At 31.3% G+C, this 19,904-nt stretch overlaps 2 protein-coding genes across 2 annotated transcripts; one reads left to right on the top strand and one right to left on the bottom strand.

The window, feature by feature from the left end:
• Positions 1–446: 446 nt before the first annotated feature.
• On the top strand, positions 447–6,389 carry AGO5 (Argonaute family protein). Its single transcript, XM_047323639.2, has 22 exons — positions 447–1,111; positions 1,245–1,468; positions 1,593–1,748; positions 1,842–1,975; positions 2,059–2,165; positions 2,459–2,562; positions 2,868–3,003; positions 3,112–3,228; positions 3,305–3,412; positions 3,484–3,555; positions 3,910–4,032; positions 4,118–4,268; positions 4,341–4,465; positions 4,592–4,729; positions 4,812–4,948; positions 5,021–5,083; positions 5,177–5,240; positions 5,353–5,488; positions 5,576–5,649; positions 5,747–5,841; positions 5,936–5,967; positions 6,051–6,389. The coding sequence occupies exons 1-22, from the start codon at positions 605–607 to the stop codon at positions 6,218–6,220; spliced, it is 2,973 nt and encodes a 990-aa protein (XP_047179595.2). The 5' UTR covers positions 447–604; the 3' UTR covers positions 6,221–6,389.
• Positions 6,390–7,087: 698 nt separating this feature from the next.
• On the bottom strand, positions 7,088–11,795 carry LOC124846390 (aspartic proteinase 36-like). The gene is made up of 10 exons (XM_047323634.2): positions 11,332–11,795; positions 10,943–11,072; positions 10,552–10,802; positions 10,130–10,357; positions 8,996–9,158; positions 8,772–8,848; positions 8,557–8,653; positions 8,332–8,398; positions 7,892–7,963; positions 7,088–7,478 (listed from the first exon to the last, which is right to left on the bottom strand). The coding sequence occupies exons 1-10, from the start codon at positions 11,553–11,555 to the stop codon at positions 7,318–7,320; spliced, it is 1,470 nt and encodes a 489-aa protein (XP_047179590.1). The 5' UTR covers positions 11,556–11,795; the 3' UTR covers positions 7,088–7,317.
• Positions 11,796–19,904: the final 8,109 nt, after the last annotated feature.

The raw sequence follows: 19,904 nt of genomic DNA, 5'->3' as shown, positions 1-19,904 counted from the left end.
AAATACACAAAATTATAGCATTGATTAAAACAATATATATTTTATATTATCTATTCTGTTTTACTATTTTCTTTTACCTATTAAACTCGCATTCTGTTCCAAACATAATTATATCAGTACTCTTTCAACGACAAACAAAAAATTAAACTCTGCTGTTTATTATAAACACACAATTATCAATGGTATTTCTATTTTTCTTTAAATACACCAAGTCAGTTTCCTGTGAAAGAATAAAATAGAAGGAAGAAAAAAAATTGAAAATGAGTTTAATTTAATTGCTGGAAACTATTATTTTTTTAACTATTCTTATTTTTTTTATTTTTAATTTGTAATTTCGGATTTTACAAAAGCAGTTACAAGCAGTTTTTATTTATTTATCTGTAGAAAATAGCTGTTAATGAAAAGAAATGGGGAATTTTGAAATTTACCCATTGGTTTTCTCTCTTTCTTCCTGCCTTCCTTCCTTCCTTCCTTCCGTCTTTCCATACCAAACTGTTACCTCCCCCCCAATGCAGTTTCACTACTTAAAGAATCACTTGAAGAGCCATTTTTCATAAAATTCCAATCACCACAAACTACACTGCCAAATCTCTCACCTGCAACAATGTCTCGTCGCGGCTCTCAGCATTCCGATTTCAACCGTCCGCCGCAATCCTCGGCTTCTTCTTCCACTGCCGGAGGCCGAGGCCGAGGCCGCGGTCGAGGTCGCGGACATTCCGCTCCGTCTCCTCCGGTTCAAACATCCTACCCTCCTCCTGCACAAACTTCATCCGCTGCTTCTCTGGCCCCGTCTACTGCCGCTCCTCCCCGCGCGGTGGCGCCTGTCCCTGCATCAGCAGGGCCTGGTCCATCCCGCCCTCCGCCGGTCCAAGCCTCGCCGGCGCCAGTTTCTGGATCGGGAGCGGTTACTACAACGGCGCCGTCTCCGGCAGTTCATTCAGTTACTTCGGCGCTCGAGAAGCAACTTACATTGGAGACGTCGGCACCGTCGTCGTCTAAGGCTAATAGATACCCAGACCGGCCAGGATTCGGGAGAGCGGGGAGGAAGATCCAAATTCGAGCAAATCATTTTCAAGTTCAAGTTGGGGTGCAAGAGATATATCACTACGATGTTAGTTAACTGAATCGTATTTATTCTGTTCTACATTAGTTTATTTCTTTGGGTTGCATGATAGTGTTTTCTGTTGCTTATGAGGTTGAGAGTGAAATGAGATGCGTGTCTGAGTGAGTTCATTTGTGATTAGGTGGCGATCACTCCGGAGATTACTTCGAAGAAGGTTTCCAGAGATGTTATCGACTTGTTGGTTCGAGCACACCGTGAATCGATTCTGGGAAATCGCATGCCGGCTTATGATGGACGAAAAAGTCTTTTTACCGCCGGACCACTGCCTTTTGAAATTAAGGAATTTAAGGTCAAACTGGGAGATAACGATGAACCAGGGGCTTCTGCCACCCCAACTTCTTCCAGGTGTGTTTTTTTTTGTAATTATTATTATTATGTGTAATAATTGTTATAGTTTACATGTATTTAAATGTAAATATATTTTTAATATTTCATTAGTTTACGGTAATTTTTGTTTCTATTGGCATAGGAAAAAGCGTGAACGTGAGTTTAGGGTCACAATACGATTTGCTTCGAAGACTGACCTTCATCACCTTATTCAGTTTCTCAGTCGCCGTCAGTTGGACTGCCCTCAGGAAACTATTCAGGCCCTTGATGTTGTGCTGCGGGCTACACCTTCTGAGAAGTTGTTTTTTATTTGGTGTTGTTTTGTTGGTTGAATTTTGATTTGAACTGTTCTGTCTCTGTTTTACTGATTTGTTTATTTTTTAAAATAAAGTTTTGATGTGGTTGGGAGATCCTTTTTTTCTCCTGCATTGGGACCTAAAGGACCGTTGGGTAGTGGAACTGAATATTGGCGGGGGTATTACCAGAGTCTTCGCCCAACTCAGATGGGCCTGTCTCTTAATATTGGTTGGTTTAACTTGTCAATGTTGGTCAAGTTCTGAGTGTCTTGAATAAAGCTGTCTTGGCAACTGATCATTCTTGTGCTGCAGATGTCTCAGCTAGGGCATTTTATGAGGCCATTCCTGTCCTTGACTTCATTTCGAAGAATTTTAGACTCGATTTTCGCAGGCCTTTGCCTGATCAGGACCGAGTTAAGGTATTGTGCTGGAAATTTGTGGTCGTTCTTTATTGGTATTTAGTTACATTTTGCTCATAAATGCATACCGATGAGATTTTTGTATTGTGCTCGAAGATTGTGTGGTTTTTTTGTTCTTATTGAGCTACATTTTGCTTTTGAGTGCATGCTAATGAGGTTTTTGTTTATGCTGAGAGTAAAGATCTGTTACCAAAATTTTCTTCAGATCGTTTGATTAATTTTCAGTCTGGGCATGTTGAAATGTGTATAATTAATTTAGAAATCACGTGTGCCTTTTGGATCTTAATTTACAGATTAAGAAAGCTTTGAGAGGAATCAAGGTCCAAGTTAATCATGGACAGAATATTAGACGTTACAAAGTCACTGCAGTCACAAAAGAACCGCTCAGAGCCTTAATGTAAGGAACTTTTGCTTTAGTTTCCATTTTAATTGTTGTCTATCATTTACATTTAGATCATTAAATGGTGGAAAAATTTATCGTAAGGATATATGGTTTTTTGTAATATGCATTTCAGTTGTTGTACTTCATTTCTTCATAAATTATTGGCATTTTTAAATGGCAAAAAGGTTTATGTCCAAATCATTCTCATTTAGTCCGTTCATCAGTTAACTTACGAAAGTATTCTCTGTTCTTATATATAAAGTGCGTAGTCTCTCAGTATGAATAAACCAAGAGTTTGACTTTGTTATTTCTATGTTTAGGTTTAATGATGACACTGGAACAAAAAAATCTGTTGTTCAGTATTTCCAAGAGAAATATAATATTTCATTGCAGTATACACAGCTTTCTGCTCTTCAAGCTGGAAGTGACACTAAGCCAATTTTTTTGCCTATGGAGGTTTATCTCTACATCACTTCATCTTTTTACGAGTGTATATATAGAAAATGTATGGAATATTTTTGGTGAGACTTAACTTTGGTTCAATGTACTTGTTTTATATTGTAGCTGTGTCAAATTGTTGCTGGACAGAGATACACTAAAAAATTAAATGAGGATCAAGTGACTGCTCTTTTAAAGGCCACATGTCAGCGTCCTCATGAAAGGGAAGACTCTATCAGAAAGGTACCTACTTCGTAATGAATTGGCATGTGTTGCTTGTTTAGTTCTTTACTGGTGGTGATTTTGTCTGTTTTGACAGATTGTGAGGCAGAGCAAATTCAGCGCGGACAAATTTGCCCGCCACTTTGACATTCAAGTGAGGGAGGATCCAGTGACACTTGATGCTCGTGTATTACCTCCTCCCATGGTATGATTATACGCAACACATTTTGGCCAATTCTTTTGTTTAGAATATCTAATTTTATTTTGTTTCTGCAGCTTAAATACCATGGATCGGGTGGTGAATCACAGGTTCAACCAAAGATGGGCCAATGGAATATGATTAATAAGGTAAATATATGAATGATTTCCTGTTTGGTGGTAATTAATACCAATGTTTTATAAAATACTGATTATGGTTTTCGTGAGTAATGTGGTTTAATTGGGTGCTCTTTGTATGATTGATTACAATGCTCCATAACCTAATGCATTTTTGTATCTCATTCTTCATCATTATTTGTTATTTTTCTTGTGTAAGTTGTGTTATCATGTACCTTAGATATGGCTAATATTATACGTTGTTCAATTACACACAGGGAATTATTACAAGTAAATTTAATGTCTATCAAGTACTTTACTCCAAGTAATATCATAATAATTTACTGGACCGGATAAAAAGATGTAACCACTTGTAATATTTTGTAGAGAATGATTGCTGGTGGTACTGTTGAACACTGGACTTGCCTAAACTTCTCTGGAAGAATACACAGAGATCTGCCATATCAACATTGTCAGGATTTGGCTGAAATGTGTAACAGCAAGGGAATGGTATGGTAGTTTGTACAGATTGCTACTGTGATTGTCTAATGGCTAGATTGTTGAGTATTTTTTATTTGCGTGGATTTTATGCCAGCGGTTTAAAGAAAGTCCTGCACTACCAATCACATCATCTCCAAGTGGTCAAATAGAGAATGCTCTTGTGAACCTGCATAAGCAGTGTAAACAGGCGAATGTAGGGCTCCAATTGTTGATTATAATTTTACCTGACGTCAAGGGGTCGTATGGTGAGTGATTTCTATTTTCAAATATAATACTCTTAATTGGCTCTATGATATCTAATCATTTCGTTCTGACAGGGAAAATAAAGCGCATATGTGAAACAGAATTAGGAATAGTATCTCAGTGTTGTCAGCCCAAACAATTGGTAAAACCGAACAGGCAGCAATATCTTGAAAATCTGGCCCTCAAGATAAATGTGAAGGTTGAAGTTATTCACTAAAAACATTGTTTGTGTTAATCATATTGTTGCTTAAGCTAAATAACATATATGTTTCAGTAAACCTTTTGTTTCTTTTAAATTGTAAACGTGTCTTTGTTGATTATATAGGTAGGTGGTACAAACACGATATTGAATGATGCATTTGTGCGTAGAATACCTCATGTCTCCGATGTACCGACGATAATATTTGGTGCAGATGTTACGCATCCCCAGCCAGGGGAGGACAGCAGTCCTTCCATTGCTGCAGTAAGCTCTTTTTTCAGTCTTATTTGTAGATGCATTACTCGGTGACGATTTTACTGTGTTTAATTGCTCAATGTTTGTGTAGGTGGTGGCATCCATGGATTGGCCTTTTGTAACAAGGTACAAAGGAGTTGTTTCTGCGCAGAAACATAGGGACGAAATGATACACGATCTTTATATTGGAGATCCGGCAGGGGGAATTCCACATTCAGGAATTATCAGGTATTGTTGATTGGTGTTGCTATTGCCACTTTTGTAAATCCAATCCAATTGACATTTTTTTACTCGTTTCAGGGAGTTGTTTCGTGCTTTCCGAATTTCAACTAATCGTAAACCGGAGAGAATTATATTCTACAGGTTGGGTTTGATCGAACTTAATGGGACATTTATGCTATTAGTCTCATATTGTGTATCTAATTCATTTATCAATGTCAAAATTATTCTCAACAGAGATGGTGTAAGTGAAGGACAGTTTAATCAAGTGCTTCTCTATGAAATGGATGCCATAAGAAAGGTATGTTGGATATGGGGAATTCTTTTGAAGAGAGGATAAGCATGTGGAATGCATAATGTTGTAATTGGAGATTTATTCCACACTTAATTGAGTTTGATATCTCTTGTTTCAGGCTTGTAACTCTTTAGAAGAGAATTATTTACCCCCAGTTACTTTTGTGGTGGTCCAAAAGAGGCACCACACTCGGTTGTTCCCTGCTAATCACGGAGCACGTGATACTACAGATAGAAGTGGAAATATAATGCCAGGTTTTATATCTCAGCTGTGTTTGGCTATATTGCAGGTTTCGTTTGTTCACGCCAGAATTTATTAATTTTGTGTACTTTTTCTTTCAGGTACTGTAGTTGATACAACTATATGTCATCCTCGGGAATTTGACTTTTATCTGAATAGTCATGCTGGAATTCAAGTAATGCATTACCCTTAAGACGTGCATTTTACTTTTGTTATTTATTTTTCTAAAGACATTTTTGATAAGTTATCTGCTTGGATTGTATATTTTGCAGGGAACAAGCCGACCAACTCATTACCATGTATTGTACGATGAGAATAAATTTACTGCTGATGAGTTGCAAATTTTGACCAATAATTTGTGTTACACGTAAAATTCTACTCCCATGCTATTTTTACTATATTTTACTATTTTTGTTGTTGCTGTCTTGTCAAGTTTGATTGAAATTTGAGCTTATTTTCAGCTATGCAAGGTGTACTCGATCAGTTTCAATAGGTTTGTTACATCAAATTTGGTTCCTATATCTTTGACTATATTAGTTTATTTACACTCATTTGGAGTTGATTGTTTGCTTGCAGTTCCTCCAGCATATTATGCCCATTTGGCCGCATTCCGTGCTCGCTATTACATTGAAGGTGACGCATCAGATGCTGGTTCTTCAACTGGAGGCAAGGGTGTTTCAGCCAGCTTTGAGGTTAAATTGCCATCGGTGAAGGGTAATGTCGCCAACGTGATGTTTTTCTGTTGAAGACTCAAGATGGTTTTCTGTAAAGATCTGTGTGGAAAAATATCTGGTGTTGCGAAATCCTTTTTTGGTCTAAAAACATAGCTGCTTTGCGACTTACAACAGAGCTTTTTGGTTCTCTAGAACAATTATGAGAAGTGAAAGAAGTGAAATACGGATTATGAATTTGTAAGGGCATTTGTTTTGTTGCTTTTTAGTTAGTTTATTGTTGGCTAAGATTTAATTAAATGTGTTGTTGATTGTGTTTTATAATTAAAGACAGAAATAATACTTTTATTTAATGAAAATGAGTAATATTAAAAAACCTAGATAGAATAATACTTTTATTTTAATGAAAATGAGTGATATTATTCTATCTAGGTTTTATAATTAAAGACAGAAATAATACTTTTATTTAATGAAAATGAGTAATATTAAAAAACCTAGATAGAATAATACTTTTATTTTAATGAAAATGAGTGATATTAAAAAACTTAATAGAGAGTCGATAATGAAAAGTTTTTTTTGTTAAATTAATTAGTAACGTTTTAAAAATGCTTAAATTTATGAAGGGGTAAATTGAAAAGTTGGGATTGCTTTTTATTCTAGTTTTTGATTTTATGTGAATGTTATGGAATGAGTTTTATGTACAATAATCATGTTAATTTAGTGCTACATATGATCTGAATAATTATTTTTCTAAAGGCCTCCACAATTTGCAATAAGCCATTTTATACAAATAACTATGATGATATTTTTATGCAGAAATTGAGTTTGACAAACATGTTATGACATAAAAAAAACTTGTTCATTTACAATATTATGTACCAAAAACACAATTTGCAATAAGTCATTTTATACAAATAACTAGATGATATTTTTATGCAGAAATTGAGTTTGACAAACATGTTATGACTTCCATAAAAAAAACATGTTAATTTACAATATTATGTACCAGAAAAGCAAAAAAACCGCAGACAACCCTGTTATGCACAAAGAAAACACAAACAACTGACAATCCAAGTAATAACGGAACGTGTGGTCTTGCCTATTGCACCAATTCCGGCAAGAGAAATACATAACAAAAAAGAATAAGTTCCAATGAGTTCCAATTCTGCATGCTACAAAATTAGTGTTATGTGCATGAACAGAGCAAGCAATAACATCCTTATCAAAGCGTGAGGTCCTTCACATAAAGAAGTGCTTCCACCTAACTCTCCTGAATCTACAAACTCACTTCTGCCCCTACCAGCTGATGCAGATACATTCACTGGCAATGAACCTATATTAATGCATTTAAATTGTAAAACTCATTAGAATATGATGTACCCTTCAACATATACAAACACAATGCAACACAACCCAATGATGAGTGACACCTAAAGTTAAAACTTTAGACACATCTTTATGTGTTGGACCCTTTTAGCTTTTTATAAAATAATGATGAGTGAAAATCTAAAGAAAAATTGAAGAGACCTTTTACTTTAAATAAGAGACTTACATGTTAGACCCTTTTGTTCATCATTTATTTACAATCACTAATAACCAATAATTATTTAAGTTGGTCTAAAATTTGAGTTTTAGTAATCTTATCCTTCCACGTACCTAAAGAAACCTTGCTTCATAAGTAAATAGAATCCTTATTTACACATCTCGTTTACTATGTGTCTGCAATGAAGTGTAGGTGAAACTTACAATCATAGTTAGTCCATCCTATGCGTTGACCAGCAACATCGTAGACAAAAATTTTGTCTTTTAATACGAGATCTGCCCCAAAAGAATCCAATGTTGTTAGTATATCATACATGATAGTTACTTGATGCTGAACAATAATGTATAAACAAGAATACTTTTGAGTTCATATTCTGTCAGACTCAGAAAGTACAGCATACTAGTTATAGTATCTCAGCCCCACAATAAGCAAGAGAGTACAAGGATTTCTATTTTTTATTCTATACTATTTGTGGGCATTACCAAAATTACAAAATATAAGTATTTTCTTTCTAAATATAAGCTTTAAGGTCCAACTATTGCTATTTTAACTTCAGTGACACTATCAACTTGTTTTATGTATCCTCATATTACCAAAACACAACATGCACATAGGACCTAAAGTTTCCAAACCAGCACTATACCTCCTAGAATAGTTACACTTTGACCCGGGATTTTCTGAAAGCCAATACACCAAACTGAACCCTCACCCTGCATCACACAGAGGTTAATTGATACCCTTGTACGAGTGAGAAAACATGCAGAGTATAATAATAACATGCATATGAAAAATAGATGTAGGTAGTCCAGTGGTCAGATATTATACCTCAGAAAATTGAATAAAAGGAAATTAAAACTTGAATACTTACAATATAATTCTGTTGAATAAGGTAGTCCAGTGGTCTTAAAACCAGAGATGCACCACCAGCGAAATTCAGACTTACTTGTGGAAACATGTCAACATTGCTAAACAAAGTATAGCCAGAGAAACAGATAAACAGTGTCAAAAACATTTATTTTTATCCAAACATGAAAAGAAGAATGCTTGAAATCAACAAAATATATATGAACAGGTCAACTTAACCTGGAGGTGGTTATTAAGTAACACTGATTTCCCCTGGAAAGAACACTGCGTACAGATTGTGGAATAGCAGCTGTAATCTGCATCAACAATAATATTGCTGTCAATTATCCATAAATTTCCTAGAAAGAAAAAATAATGCCACTATTGCTAATCACATATGAAGAATCAAAGCATCACCTATTATTAATCAATTGGATGAAAAGAAATTACCTAACATAACTCACCGCATTCACAAAGGTTGTATAAGCCTCTTCTGCAAGGTAGGACAAAGTTGTTCCAGAATCAACAATGGTACCTCTGTTGCTTGATGTAGCAAAAACTGCAGGGTTAATTTGCAAAAACTGGCCATTGACAGAGATGCTCTGCAGATATAAATTGTAATGAGGCCTGAAATATTTGCCAAGGAAGCAGTTACTCGAACCAGTTTTCACAAATAAACTATATATAGCGATATATTCCAATTTGAAAATTCTTATTCAATTTTTTGCATCATGTTAAGCCATAATTGAAGCAAATTTTTATTACAAGGAAAGGCCAGTAACCATGATAGAGTTGTAAAATCCAAAAATTAAGCCTCAATAACTGTTTATCTGTAAAATCCTAGTAAATAAATAAAAGCACTTGCACCAAATCACACCTATTAGAAACTATGCTCTCATAGTGGAAGGAAGGTTGGCTTAGATGTTCAGTTGTCAAGCTATTCAAAGCTTAAAAATCAATAGACCTTGTCTTGCTGATTTCAGGATTGAGCTTTACAAAAGTAGAAATCAATTTGAGAGTATCATCACCTTAAACAAGAAGTAATTGACTCCGATTCAAGATGGAACATGTTTTCCTTCTGTGTTTTGATGACTGATTTCAATGTTTTAGAGATCTAACCACCATTAGCACCAAGTATAAATAAAGAGGACCACTTGACCAACCAGTAACTCCTGAATGAAAATTCTTTGACCTCACACAAGGCACCTTTCCAAGAGCAGGCACCCAAGAACATTGAAAACATTCCATCCATCCCATAGTTCTAGAACCGTTAATTTGTGCAGTGACAAACAATCAGAGTGTCAAATACCTATTGTCGGGTGAACATTTTCACAACACAGTACTAACTAGTGTCCTAGATGTTATAAATTGATTTCATTTATTTGTTTTATTAGGCTCCTAAGAACAAACACAAGCTCCATCAATTCATCAACTTTTTTCATCTCGTACAAAAAAAAAAATCAACAGAAGTCAACACTTGACAAAAATTTCAATCTTCAAGTCAAGTAGATAATCTAAAGGATAAGTACCATGTTGAAATTTCACTGAATCCATTAAATATAGCACATTCTAAACCACAAATAAATAAATAAACGTACTGCGATGGAACAAGTGGAGTATAAACTATGTTTGGCTCCACAATTTCACCAAGAACCAAGACACCTCCACCAGTGTTATCTCCTCTTAAGCAATGAGAGAACACTCTCGGTGCAATTCCTTGCGATGAGAGTTGGGAAATGACAGACATGCCTTGTTGCCCGAATCCAAATATCCCATCAACTGCTCTATCGGACTTTGTTAAGTCCCCAGTCTGCTGGATGCTACAACTGTTCCACAGTAAAACATTATAAGACGATGCTTTACAAGTTTAAACCAACAAATTCAGAAGGGGAGATGAGGGAGGGGTGCTTATTAAAACATAGGAATGCTATTTCGAGCCATTTCTGACTCTCAATACAACCATAACAACAGCCTTATCCTACTACATGAGATTGGTTATTTCAAACTCGTGATAGCTCACCCAAAAACTACAGATGCAGAAGCATTTGTTGTCAAGGTTCCCTCAAAAATACTAGCAAAATGCATCAAGTCTGACACATAATAGCCTGATGTCCCACTGCCATCTCCATACTGGAACGTGTAAATGCACTGGTTGTTCTGACTGGAACAGCTTGCATCGGAGGACTGAACTCCGCTCCTGCACCTCCGGTCAGAACAAGAGATCAATGAAGATGTTGATGAACTCCTAGGGTCAAAGTAATTGAGCTGAATCTGCAACCAAATCCAGCAAAGATGATGTTCAATCAGTATCATTCACAAATCCCAAAAGTACATTGTTATAGTCTCATCCAAAATGTGTACCAAACTGAATCAACCAACTAACAAATAAGGAACAGGGAAGTTAAATTTACTTGCAGCCCACTTGTCTGAGGACAACCATTGCAGGACCCACAACTAACCCAGAGAACATCACTCCCAGTGTCAATCTGCACATAAAATTCCCTTGGAGGAGTACCCATTTTTACCTTGGTATAGTAAAGCCTGTGGGAAAAGCCAAAATTTTTATTTTGTTTTATTTTATTTCAAAAATTAAAACATTAAATGGAGAGCACAAAACATATAACAAAAGAATCAAGATTGGAATTGCAAGAGAATTTCAAATATCATAAAGAAAAGCTCAGAATTACCAGCCACACATGATAAAGAATCACCAAGATAAGAAATTTGGAGGCACCCATGACAGAAACTGATCCAAAAAAACACATAAAACTTAGAATTGAAAAATGGGTGATAGAATTACCCGACTTGTGAGGGATCGAAGGTGCCTTTGACAGGGAAATCTACGACATAGTTAGTAGACTGCAACATTCTACGATGTCTGAGGCTGTCCCGAGCTCTGAGCTGACTCAACTCCACGCCATGATTCGAAGGAAACGCTCTTTCCAGTGTCAGAGTCACCGGCGACCCCTCCACCACCGACAGAAGTGCGGCGGCGAATAGAAAAACGGCGGCCACCGCTTCCATTTAGTGTCGGTTGGAAAGTGTAAAAGAAGGGAAGGTGAAGCGGAATTGAGACAGTGACACTAATGAAATATGAGAACAAAAAGCAACGCAGCGCAAAAATTGTTGGTGTTGCTGTTCTTCATGATCGCGATGAGAGAGAATTGTAACCTGAACGAACCTGCAAGTTGCAGGTTGCGAATTTGGTTCACATAACACAACAATAATGGATTACGTATAGTTACTGCCATTTTTATATGAAACCATCGTAACAATTACTGCACCACCGCTACATACATTTTTGTAATATACTCTACCTTCTTCTTCCACCGTTTAAGAAAATAAAACGTTTATACTGGGGGAATATTTTTATTATTCTGTTATACTATATATTACTAAATTTCGTATGAAAAAACAGAACATTAACGGACATTTTTTCACAACCATGATAAAACAGAACATGTTTTCTACCCAGGAAAGAAAGAAAGAGTTTAAATGAAAATAACAAAAAAGTGAAAATATGAAAACATTAAAATGAAAGTTAATTATATTTAGGTGAAGAATGTAATACCTCACTATAAAAAACAATAAATAAAACATTATAAAACAGATATTTAGAAATATATAAGATAATAATACAGCAATTTATCATAATAATTATAATTATAGTAATATAATATATACACTGAAAAATTACATAAATTTTTCTTTTTTAAAATCTTATACAAAACAATTAGATAAATTATAAAACTACCTCGTTATCTTTTTACCTTTCATGATAGACATATTGTTACCTACCTTAACATCTATTTATACGGATCATCTTAAAACATAAAATTGTAAAAAAGATAAATTAATGTATAAAAGATTTAAATTTTTCTATGTATACTAATTTATAAACATGCACAATATCACATAAGTTATATATTCATACAAACTCTTAATACTATATCCTATTGTCTAAATAGATATGTCTTAGATATAAGGCTTCAATGTAGGCATCATTTATAATGGTATTGATGTTCTAAAGAATTATAAACAAAAAAGTTATAACCTTATCACTTACAATGTTAGTTCTCTTCGTATCTAGAATTGACGGTGACTTAGACTTTTTATGACTCTCACCATATTACTTATTTTACTTTATTTGAGTGTGAATAATTATTAAAGTTCAAGATACTTTTAACTTCCCTATGTTAATACATGCATTAATATTTTTGTCACAAAGAACATTTCCTTTAAATTCTTTCAATCTCAACACCAAACATATTCACAACACTATCATCACATTCTTCAAACACTATAATGTTTGTAAGCATATATACGATCCATTATAAACCTACTTATAATAGCCAAAGAAAAAAAATTTAGACATAATGTTTAGAAATGACGCTTAGCGTTAGACTTTTCACAAAAGGTAACTTTCAGCATCCGTCACAGTGGTAAACACTATCATTCTAGTAAAATATGGTGCTCATCGTCACTCAACACCAATTCTTTTGCAAAATGAGTGTTCGACAATACTTTTTGAATCTCAGTGTCCTGAAACTAAAATACTTGAAACAAAAATTGATGTTCAAACACATTATCAAATCTAAAAAATAATTTTCTTAACTTTTACATAAAAAATAATCCCAAGTTCATAAGGGAATATTAAATCGAGTTTGAAAGATTTAAAAAAACTAAGAAAAAAAGAAAAATTCAATAGTGAAACACAGATAAAAAAATATTATGGAAAAGAGGGAATTTACTAAAAGTAATTAAGTAAATTATGTGAGAGTGACAATTATTAGAAAAACATATTTATAAATGTATAAAATAAAGATACATTGTTTTCTATATGTATTTATAGGTTTGTATCTAACAATTATATTATTTTTCTATAACCTTATTTATTTATTTTATATCATTTGTTTTTCAATAAGGAAAAGTTTTAAGTAAGTTACAACATAATATTTTTAAGTTGAGTTATATTTCTTCATGCATCTTATATTTTCTTCGTACACCTCTATATTTATTAAAATCTCAAAATTAGTACATACTGTATCAATATGGTTTAAGAAAGTCAAACGCACAAAAATAAAATAAATTTTCTTGCATCACTTACCAGATGACTTAAGCTAAATCACCTCGATCCAAAGGCCGAAGAGAAAGACATCCCAACCTACATTTTGAAAATATCTCGGTCAACACTACAATAATAAATGAAATACTTAAAATGTTATGTATGTAAAAAAATAAATTATGACTAAGTTGTAAAGAAATCAAGAATAATTAAACAAATTAAAAAAATCTTAAAATAAATAAATCTATAAACCCTAGCTCAATAATCAACCTCCATAAAATCCTTATACATAGTCATTATTTATTAAAAATATGTCAATTAAATTATTTATTACTACATTGTCATTTATAACATATCTACAAAACATCAAAAGCATCAAAGTGTATTTGAAAACTATTCCAATAAAAAACATAAACATACGTCTACATCCAAAGAGGACTTATCAATTAAAACATCAGACTAAAAAACCCCAAGAAACAAGTGAACACATTACATATTGACCCAAAAAAAAACATAAGGCAATTAATATCATCAGTGTATATATTTACTGTTATAGTTAATACTGACATATTTTATTTAATTATTATTCTTAATACCAAGGTTTGAATGTCTTGAAAATATGGATTAAATTTTTAAAATAAATTTTATAAAAAAATATTTGTATTTTACATATCCAAGCTTAATGATTAAGTCATCTTAATTTTGAAAGTTGACACAAATCTCCAGGTAAACTGCTTTTGTTTTCTTAGGAAAGGTAAATTGCTTTTACTTATGCGTCGACACTTGTCTTTCATTACTCATTAAAATAATTGATTTTTAACTTCTTCCAAAGCCTATGATTGGATTATTTATCTTTTCAAAGTTAGTGCAGTTAGTTGCTCTTATTCAACCTACTTAGTCGTAATCCAATATGAATTCTTTCATGTTTTTTATTCTAGTTTATGTTCTTAAAATAAATCAATATAAATTGGATTTAATGTTTCAAAATATATTAAAAAAATTATTATATTAAAATCAGTAAATGTTAAAGGGATTGTACAAAGATAGCACAAAAAACTTAACACAGAATCTGATCTATTTTGATTTCTTATAACTTTCTTAAACATAAGACAATGCAATTAATGTTCAACGTTTTATGTTGATTTGATGATAAATTAGCAGTTACTTTGTGAATAAATAAGTGATTATAATCAAAATAGAAAGATATATGGTTCTCAAGTTAAATTAAACGCCATGTGATCGGTTTGAAAATAATTGTGAATAAACTAACTATAAATAAATAATAATTAACATATATTATCTTGTTAGTATAGTTAGGATAATTTTTTCTTTTAGAAATATGAATGATACGAAGATTTGAATGGATTTCGATGATGATTATTTTAATCCTTATCTAGCTTTTTTTTTTTGCTAAAGATCGATGTGCAATCTGCTATCTCAATTGATTTCGCTGTTAATATTATAAATAATGCATGTACCATTAAAATAACATTAAAATTTTGCAATATCCATCTTCGTCAATTATCTCAGTATTGTCTACGATTTGTAGTTTATTCTGATTAAAAGGGTATATATATATATATATATATATATATATATATATTGAAATGAATAAAAAAAGTAGCATTACGATAAAATATTTTTTTATGTCATTATAAAAATAGAAATCACTCAACAGATTTCTAAAATAGTTAAAATTTTGTAAATTGATTTTCAAACTATATTTTAGTTGGGTTATGGTCTTGTGATGATCTCTGTTGAATTTTCGTGACCAATATCATCAGTTTTGCGAGTTTCAAATTTTCAGAAACTTGGTTTTTGGTTTATATAAACGATTAAAAATCACTGTAGTCTTAAAAGTTCTTAAATAATTATAAAGTAATTTGACTTTATAAATAATTATATATGCTATTAACTTCATAAAGAATATTTTAAAAATAGTATTTATTATAATCTTATTAAAGTAACAATTTAAGAATGAATTACTTTTAAAGTTTTAATATTTCAGTCGATAAGTTTTATTGTCTCAGAATACTCTTCAATTGTTTAAAAGAAAAAACTATTTTTCTTTTATTATTTTTTTATACTTGTCAATGACCATTTTAGGTATTTTATTTATGTTTGAAAGCCATGTAAGAACCGAAATCTACACGTAAAGCTAATGCTATTTTTTTTCTTCTTTTCTTATCCCATAAATTGTCAAAAAGTGTTGAGACAACTTCATTATTGCTTTAAACGGTGGCTAGACTAAAGTGCCATTTCAAAATTTGACATATTTTGAACTTTTTTTATTTTTCATTATCATTTAAAATTTAAGTGAGTGGAATACAAGTTCACAAACCCATTCTTAAAATTTTTATGGTTTAGATAAACTTAAAATTTCTTATAATTTATAACTTGTTCATTTGTATTAAATATTTTTATTCATACCTTTATGAAAAAAATACCAATTATCTAAAAAATATTGACAAATAATTTTGGACAAAAGTAATATACTTAAATTAAATGTGATTTTAATATTTAGTTTCTATATAAAGTTAATTGGGTGTTTTTTTTTCTATTTAGGAACGGCAAACTTTTTTTATTACATCACTTTTCAATAAACTAGCCTAAATATAAATGCATTTTTAAATATGTATGAGCAAAAATGGATTGAATGGAGAAAAAAAATTAATTACTAATGAATGGAGAAAAAGAAAATATCTAATACAGTTTTATAGAAAACATGTCAAAATAATTATTAGTTTTTAAAACATAAATAAATAATTATATTGTAAAGAGTATATATAGTTATAAATAATATAAATAAATGTTCACATCTTAATCATAAAAAAATATTCTTTACTTTTTATGTTAGAAAAATGAAGTTGAACAAGGTTAAGGGAAAAAAATTATCCCATTTTCTATAAAGAATATCCTACTTGGTTATTCTTTCTCAATAATAATCAACTTACTATTAAAGTGTTTTTTTATTGGAGAAGTTGAGTTGATTTAAGAAGTTCTATCACAGGTTATGATGTATTTATGAAAAACACTTAAATTTTAAAAAAAAATTTACAATATATAAATATAAAATGAGATTTATATCATCTATATAATATAAAATCACCTTATATATCTAATGATTTTGGAATCCTATTACTTTTCAACCTTACTAAATTAAAATCTTGTGCATATCATCCAAAATTCACCATTATTCTGATCCCAAATCGTCTATATAATTTCCTTTACGTTAAAATTTATTATACCTACGATATCTTACTCATAATTACATCAACAGCAGTGGTTTTATAGAACACACCAGAAGTATCTGGCTGGAACCTCTTTATCCCTTTCACTTTATATCACAATCTCCTATGTTTAATCACATTTACATTTTGAATATTTGAATCATGAATTATGGCGCTTCAAACACATCCATGAACTTTTTTTTTGTCAATATTCATGGACATTTTGGTCATAAACGAGAGTTTTTTTTTTGTTGTTGAAAAATAAAAATATTATCTTTATTCTTTATTCTTTATTCAGTAGGGTCTATATAGAGAGGGTTATCTTTGCAAGACTCCACTTTTCTTTTTTTTTTCTTCAGTTGTTTCCCTCCTATCCTATCCCAAGTCATAAAGTTAAAGGAGAAAACTTTAGTTTGGTGGTTGGAAATTTAGTTAGTTACTTACTTTAATATAAAACTATAACAGAGATTTCTAGTCATTGATTGAGTAAAATACTTTACATGATAATATATAAAACTTATTCAATAGTTATAACACTCAATCATGTTACCAATGAGTCAAACAATAACGAGAAAATTCCTTACATTATATATATATATTTTTAATTAAATTCAGTTTTCAACACTTGAGTTTAAGGTTTTTTTTTATGCTGTCAAATTTTGTGTTAACGAAAGTGAAAATTAAGAGAAAGAGAGAAAGTGACACTGAGGGATGAGGTTTGTTGTTGAGAATGAAAGGAAAAGTGAAAGTGAAAGGAGATTAGATTAAGGTTTAAAAAAAAAAGTAAAATTGGTAAAAGTAAAAAATAAAAAGGATAAATTTAGAATTTAAAAAAATTGAAGTGTAGGGAGAAGATGAGGTGGTGGAGTGAGCATCACTCAACAATCAATTGGGATAAAAGCGTTCCAATAACCAAAACAAAAACCTTATTTTGGGATACATAGCAGCCTTTGTCGATTTTTCTCAGAAAATAAAATAAAAGTTACAGAAATAGTTTTCAAACATCTTTCTATTGTTAAATATGTATAATAGATTGGTCCCATAGTTTTCAAACATCTTTCTATTGTTAAATATGTATAATAGATTGGTCCCTGTCCTGATAATTGAAAGGCCTCCTGATTTGTGGCTTAGATTAATGAATTGCGTCATGAACCTAACCACGACTTTGTCGAGGTCGTTTCTTCTTGCACCCCTATTCTTTGCAAATACCAGTTTTACCCTTGCGTAAAGGATTGAAACCTAACCTTAATTTCTCGTGAAATAAAATGTCACAATCCACCTAATTTACAAAGTCTCAATCTCTTATGACAATGTTACTTCACTACAAAAGGGGTTTCTTACTCCAAATTTTGTCACAGAAACCTTCTTCAACTCTTATTACCTAAACTTTAATCTTTATATGAGTCTGCAAATTTAGTAAAGTTAAGGTAATTTCACAATATGGATCCCTAATCAATGTATAACACTATATTAACCAATATATAATTGCCTCTTAGGAATACCATATTCATATAATACACACAATTATAGTAACCTTCCAATCCAAACATTCCATTTTGTCATTATGTTGAATAACATTTATATAAAACATTCCTTAAAAGAAGAAGAAGAATAAGAACTATCTATTATGAAAATATCACATCTCAAACTATCAAACTTTTTTCAACCAACATCGTCCAGTGGATACAGAAGACAACGAGTGTTAGGTTAGATAAAGGGCTTCCCTAAAAGAAAATTTAAAATTTGTGTCCAACAGTTTGATATTTTTGCCTAATGAAAATCTCTAACACACAACGTAAATCAACTATGATGTCATTGTAAAGTGAGAGCCTAACGCCTATAATGTGACACCTAATACTATAGCCACTAAAGTTCACTAACTTCATATTTCAAGGTGGTGCCCAGTGGTAGATACTTAGCGTCCAACACCATACTATACTAGTGGGGAATGACACCTTAATGTGTTTGATTGGTTCTAATGAGTAATTTTATCCTTTTTATAAATCCTAATTGGTATCAATTCAGTTTAGAAATGTACTATTTGAAACCAATTGTTCAAACATAAATGCTCATTCTCAACCATTCCACAATTTTAAAAAACAATTAAACACATCCAGTTTAACACACTTCTCATTCACTACAATTTCATTCAACATAAATTTTCAAAGATGTTAGTCTAGTAGCTTAAACCAAATCATTATAAAATTAGCTTAAGTATAGACATACAATCTAACAAAAGTACAAAAAGCAATATCTAGTATTAATTTCCTTTACTTCATCGAATTAGCTCACTAAATTAGAATTATTCCTTAGAGTTCTATATCTCACATGATGATCTTATTGTAAGATTAAAACTTTAATTAAAAGTCAAACCATGTCTTTATGGTCATATATAAATAAATGTTTACTTTTTGAACTATTTTAAGTCACTTGTTGAATTCCAACTCATAAAAAGAAAATTAACCTAAAAACGAATAAAAGGTAAATTTATTTTGTTCTTCACTCTAATTGAATAGAAGCACATAGTTTTTTTTTACAGATATAGATTTTTACTTCTAAAAAGATAAAGAATAAGTTTAAAAATGTAGTTAGTGATACATTTTTAAAAAAGAAAATTTACAAAATAAAACTTAGAAAATCTATTTATAGCTTTAATATTTTATTAATAAAATACTCAAATGTGATAATTAAAAATAATCAATACTCTTATACTCTTTTTTAGTTTTTACACTTTTGAAATTAAATTTATTGTAATAATTTATAATAATTAGATGATATAACATATATATGTCTGTTAAGTGGGTCGATTATTTAATAGTTTATATAAAATTTATCAAAAATAATAATTTAAAAAAAATGAAAAAGTAAGTTAGACATTCTTTTTTGAAATGATGCATTAAAAAGATTTTGTTTTTCAGAGTGGTAAATTTCAAATGATAAGTTATTCATAATATATATAAAAAATAACACTTGTTTAATATTTAAATTTGGTGTTTTTTTAAAGTAACATGGCATCAACAAATTTGTCTTGAATGACTTATTATTTATATTTACTTAAATAATATAATTTATTATTTA

Source organism: Vigna umbellata, chromosome 3, assembly GCF_029865625.1.
Source record: "Vigna umbellata cultivar VRB3 chromosome 3, Vumbellata_1.0, whole genome shotgun sequence".
In the NCBI taxonomy this organism is placed as follows: Eukaryota; Viridiplantae; Streptophyta; class Magnoliopsida; order Fabales; family Fabaceae; genus Vigna; species Vigna umbellata.
The sequence above is the reverse complement of the archived record's forward strand: the minus strand, read 5'-3'. Positions and strand labels throughout refer to the sequence as shown.

Excerpts from the sequence above, each read along its gene's own strand:
- AGO5 (XM_047323639.2), top strand. The coding sequence starts at position 605 with ATGTCTCGTCGCGGCTCTCAGCATTCCGATTTCAACCGTCCGCCGCAA. Across the intron at positions 2,563-2,867 it reads GAACCGCTCAGAGCCTTAAT|GTTTAATGATGACACTGGAA; the intron begins GTAAGGAACTTT and ends TTCTATGTTTAG. Across the intron at positions 4,269-4,340 it reads TGACGTCAAGGGGTCGTATG|GGAAAATAAAGCGCATATGT; the intron begins GTGAGTGATTTC and ends TCGTTCTGACAG.
- LOC124846390 (XM_047323634.2), bottom strand. The coding sequence starts at position 11,555 with ATGGAAGCGGTGGCCGCCGTTTTTCTATTCGCCGCCGCACTTCTGTCG. Across the intron at positions 10,803-10,942 it reads CTCAGACAAGTGGGCTGCAA|ATTCAGCTCAATTACTTTGA; the intron begins GTAAATTTAACT and ends ATTTGGTTGCAG. Across the intron at positions 7,964-8,331 it reads AAGTGTAACTATTCTAGGAG|ATCTCGTATTAAAAGACAAA; the intron begins GTATAGTGCTGG and ends CTTTTGGGGCAG.